This window comes from Cebus imitator, unplaced genomic scaffold, assembly GCF_001604975.1.
Source record: "Cebus imitator isolate Cc_AM_T3 unplaced genomic scaffold, Cebus_imitator-1.0 Scaffold145, whole genome shotgun sequence".
In the NCBI taxonomy this organism is placed as follows: domain Eukaryota; kingdom Metazoa; phylum Chordata; class Mammalia; order Primates; family Cebidae; genus Cebus; species Cebus imitator.
In genome coordinates, this window is record NW_016107460.1 from 4,585,528 (window position 1) to 4,590,154 (window position 4,627).

At 62.6% G+C, this 4,627-nt stretch overlaps 1 protein-coding gene across 17 annotated transcripts in view; it reads left to right on the plus strand.

Moving 5' to 3' along the window:
* The window catches only part of PLCH2 (phospholipase C eta 2), an 89,521-nt gene that overhangs the window by 66,603 nt on the left and 18,291 nt on the right, over positions 1 to 4,627 (plus strand). For all 17 annotated transcript variants that reach the window (XR_001829285.2, XM_037743513.1, XM_037743507.1 and 14 more), the window contains one exon: positions 2,410 to 2,580. Coding sequence is in view for 16 of the 17 variants with exons in the window: in XM_037743513.1 (XP_037599441.1) it covers positions 2,410 to 2,580 (171 nt within the window). In the remaining variant the exon portion in view is untranslated. The remainder of the gene's footprint in view (positions 1 to 2,409; positions 2,581 to 4,627) is intronic.

The window sequence follows — 4,627 nt, forward strand, 5'->3', positions numbered from 1 at the left end:
GGAGGTGGGGGAAGGGGTGCTGGCAGGCAGAGGTGAGGGAGGGGTGCTGGCAGGTGGAGGTGGGGGAGGGGGTGCTGGCAGGCGGAGGGGGAAGCCTGCAGGTCTGGCTTTGGAGAGGAATGGTGGGGCAGCTGCGGCGCTCCGGTCACGGGCCTGGCGCCCCAGCCCTGTGCAGTGGCCCTGGTGTTTTGTGGTCAAGCCAAACACGGCTTGCATTGGCTGGCACGGCCTAATCATAGAGCCCTGAGTGGTGGGTAAAGACCTGGCTTGAGCTTCATTTCATCCAACCAAAGCTAAGGCTGGAAGTGGGCCGGACCCAGCGCGGGGCCTAATTGCCAAAGGGCACGCTGGGTGGGCACCGAGGCAGGCTCGGCCAAGGTGCGGTTCAACAGCTGCGGCTTCCCTTTGTGGGAAGAAAAGATGCTGTGTGACTGTATCTGGGGTGTTCTGTGGTTGGGCTCAGGCCCACGAGGGCTTCGCTGTCCGGGCAGTTTTGTTCCTGCTCAGTGGAGAGCAGCTCACGCTGGTGCACAGCCCCTCCATGGAGGGGCTTCATCTGGTGTGTGCTGGGCCCCAGAGTATGTGGCTCTAGCTGGGTCCTTCATCCCATGCTGGCCTCATCCCAGCCTTGGCCTGGGCACACAGCCTGGCCCTGGGGTCCTGACCTACCTCCATGGGTCTAGGACAGGCAGTAGCCAGGGCTCTGTCCTGGGGACAGGGATGAAGGGGGTGATGGTGCCACCTGACCGGTGATCCCTTTGGCTCAGAGGGGACCCCAGGGGACCTGGCATCACCATCCCCTGCCATGCCAGATCATGGCCATGGGAGGCAAGGTTGGTCCCAGGTGGCTGGTGGCTGCTGCTGTCCATGGTGCTGAGCTGGTGCCAGTCCCTGCTCAGCTGAGGCACATCCCCAGGCTCAGGCGGTGCCCTCCTGTGGACTAGGACATGGGGCTGCCCTGAGAGGCACAGCCTGCTCCCTCAACCCTGCTCTGGGCTCCTCCCAGGCCCCCTTGGAGTCCCTGGGTGGGCTGCTGAGAGCACGCTGTCCTCAGCCTATGGGGACTCTGGGAAGAGGGCCCGGTGGGGTTTTGCATGGGAGCCTGAATCATGAAGCCTCTAGGCTGCTGCTGTGGCGGACACAGCACCTTCTCGACTTCTGGAGGTATTTTCTGCTTCTCAGGAGACCCGGTCTGGGACTTCTATGGGGGCCTGAGGACTCAGCCAGTGTGGGTGGACACCTGTCAGCTGGGTGTCAGTGTGCCCAGCCTGGGGTGAACAGGCACAGGCAGAACCCTGCCTTCAAGGCAAGTCTGATTAGCCTGCCTCGCCTCTGGCCATGTCGTCAGCGGAGGGGCTAGGGCCGAGGTGACAGAAGGTGGCTCACGGGGAGCCTGGGGCCCCTCAAGATGCCTCTCGAGATGCCGAGCAGCTGGGCAGGTGTGAAACCGTCTGTCAGGGTGGCCCTGCCTGAAGCCTTGAGCTCTGCCATTCTTCCAAGTGCAGGGTGAGGCACTGGGGTTCCTCGTGAGTGGGGGCTGAGCTGGGGTGTCCTGGTGTTCCTCGTGAGTGGGGGCTGAGCTGGGGTGTCACACTGGGGCCATGTCACCTCCAAGCAGGTCACGCTCTGACCCTGCCCTGCCCAGCTCTGGGCTCCCATGCCCTTGTAGGACCAAGGCCTCAATACTTAGGGCTCAAGGATTTCAAGCATCCTCTTCCATGGTGCCTTTATTGCCACCATGAATTCCCTCGGCCCCTGCACACCTTGGGCTTCTGTTGCGCTGCCCGGCTCCAGCCCAGGGGATGCGGTTAACTCCCGCGTAGGGGTGTTGGCTCCCACGCTTGTGGGTGGTGTTGACTCCCATGTGAGGGTTGTTGGCTCCTGTGTGGGTTGTGTTCACTCACGTGTGGGGTGGTGCTGGCTCCCGTGTGGGCATTGACTCCCATGTGAGTGGTGTTTTCTGTGTGAGTGTTGGCTCCCATGTGGGTGGTGTTGACTCTCGTGTTGGGGGCATTGACCTCTGTGTTGTGGGTGCTGGCTCCCCTGTGGGTGATGTTGGCTCCAGTGTTGGGGGTGCTGACTCCCCTGTGGGTGGTGTTTTCTGTGTGGGTGTTGGCTCCCCTGTGGGTGGTGCTGGCTCCCGTGTGAGCTGAGTGGACTTGCTTGTGGGTCAAAGGTGGAAGGCACATGGCGTCGGGCAGGTGTGTCAGCTCTGTATTTTCACGGGGCTCTCCTCTTGGTGGGTGGGCCTGTGACCTGGGGAGTGATTGGAGGCCATGACAAGGGCAGTGGCATGGAGGAGGGTGGGCTTGCGTGTTGGTTTTGACTGGGGAGAGAGTGCCCCGAAGGACCCCTGTGCGTGCAGCCCTGGGCGAGGTGTCCGTGGGGACCCAGGGCCTTGCATTGCAGGAAGCAGACACGGATGACCACCAAGGGACACTGGGGTTTGAGGAGTTCTGTGCCTTCTACAAGATGATGTCCACCCGCCGGGACCTCTACCTGCTCATGCTGACCTACAGCAGCCACAAGGACCACCTGGATGCTGCCAGTCTGCAGCGCTTCCTGCAGGTGGAGCAGAAGGTGTGCACCCCCAGGCAGGGGTGGGGCGGCCATCAGGCCTCACCTTCTTTTCTGAGCTTTGACTGAGAACTTAGGGTGGGGCAGGTCACAGCCCAGCATTTGACTTTAGTTTTGATATTACAGGGTGCGCCCTATGGGACAGCCAGGCAGGTGGGGAGGTTTGTGGTTTCTCCTCTGAGAAACCACAGGGGCCTCTGAATGGCTCGGTCCTGACTGTGGACAGCCTGTGGCCCCCCAGCTTGGCCATGCTCCTGGTTTGGTGTTGAGCATCTTGTGAATGAGGGTCCTGAGGCCCAGCCTTTGAGGCCTACCCCTGTGTTCCAGCCATATGCGTCTGGCTGACTTGCTGCCCTAGGGCGCCAGGCCTGCCACAATGTCCACTCACCCGTTTGTCTAGCAGACACTCAGATACCTCCTGGATCCCAGAGGGGCATGCACACCCCTTTATCTAGACCCCAGGAAGTCCTGGCTATCCTTAGAGACCAATGCCAAGGCCAAGTGCTCCCCGGATGCTGCCCCACTGACCAGGGACCTAGTGTCCAGAGGTTCAGGGCTCTGGCCACCTTGTCCCAGGCCTGGGCAGGGAATGGGTACTGTGTGTCCTGGTGGCAGGAGTTGTAGGTCCAGCCAGGCAGTGGACAGGAAGGTCAGAGCCCCAGTGAGGACAGAGCTCCATGGGAGGGGCTCAGACTGTGTGTGGCCACCCTCAGGCCTTACAGGAGTGCAGGTGAGGACCCTGGACCCTCTTCAGGGAGGAGAAATGGGACAGGGCAAGCCTCAGGGGCTAAGATGCCCTGGCCTGGAGCTGCTCAGGGCCCTCCACTCTACTGGCTACGTGGACTGTCAGCCTCTTGGTGATGGTCTGAGGGGGAGGATGGGAGTGGCGGAGGGGCCTTGGGAAGCCCAGGTGGGGCCTGGGTGGGTTTTACGCAGGATCTTACGGCAGTACCCCACCCCTGAGCTTACCACAAATCCAGAGCTGGCCTCTGGGGCCGGCTCTGGGCCTGAGCTCCCAGGAGACACCCACCTGGCTCGTGCAGCTTTCCGGGCTCCATCCCATGGCAGCCGCTTCTCCTTCCTGCAGGCACGATGGCCAGGAGGCATAGGAGGCTGGCACCAGCCGGCTGGACCCCACTGTCTCAGGTGCCCTGTGCCCTGGCCATCAGGGGTGGCACCAGCATGTAGCTGTGGGTGGCCTGGCTACACTGGCACGTGGCTGTGGGTGGCCTGGCTGCAGATAGTAGGTTCTCTGTCCCAGTAAAGGCAGTGGTGGGAACGGGACCTGGATGGGGTGGGCAGAAGTGACCCTTCCCTCTGTGACCTTTGTCCCAAGCCTTCCGGAACACTCCCTGCACTCAGGAGCCAGACAGAGCGCCCCAACTGGCGACCGGTGCCCTTGGCTCAGACCCCTGGTTGCTGGGCCTCCCAGGGGCCCACAGCTGGCTCTGGGCTCCCCAACCTGTTACCTCACCATGTTCCCAGGGACCTCCGAGAAGCCCGTCGGTGGGGTGGCAGCTCCTGGCCTGGCTGTACCACAGGGCCCTGGAGGTCCCTCGGCCTACGATGTCTGGGGTGGCCTGGGCTGGCCTGGACCCTGGTGCTCAGCTCTCCTGGAGGGTCAGTGTGTGGGGACATAGGCAGACAGCGGGAGGAGCTGGAGAAGGGGCTACCTGTGCCTGCGTTGGCATGAGGGTCCTCATTCTCTTGTACCCACCCCACACACGGCCTCTGCTCCATGCCAGGCCCACACGGGGCCACAGCTCTCGCACCAGTGTGGGGTGGTCCAGCTGACAAGGTCAGAGGCCCCTCTGGTTCCATCAGAGTCTGCAGTCAGAGCAAGCATCCAAAAACCACGTGACCCATGGTAGTCCCAAGTAATGTAGCACTGGGCGTGGCTGGCCAGTGCCCCTGCCATGGCCGTCCCTGGTGTGATCAGAGATGGCCAGGGGACAGCGGTGAGGGGGAGCTGGCCGATGGACAGGGCACAGCGGTGAGGGGAGCTGGCCGATGGACAGGGCACAGCGGTGAGGGGAGCTGGCCGATGGAC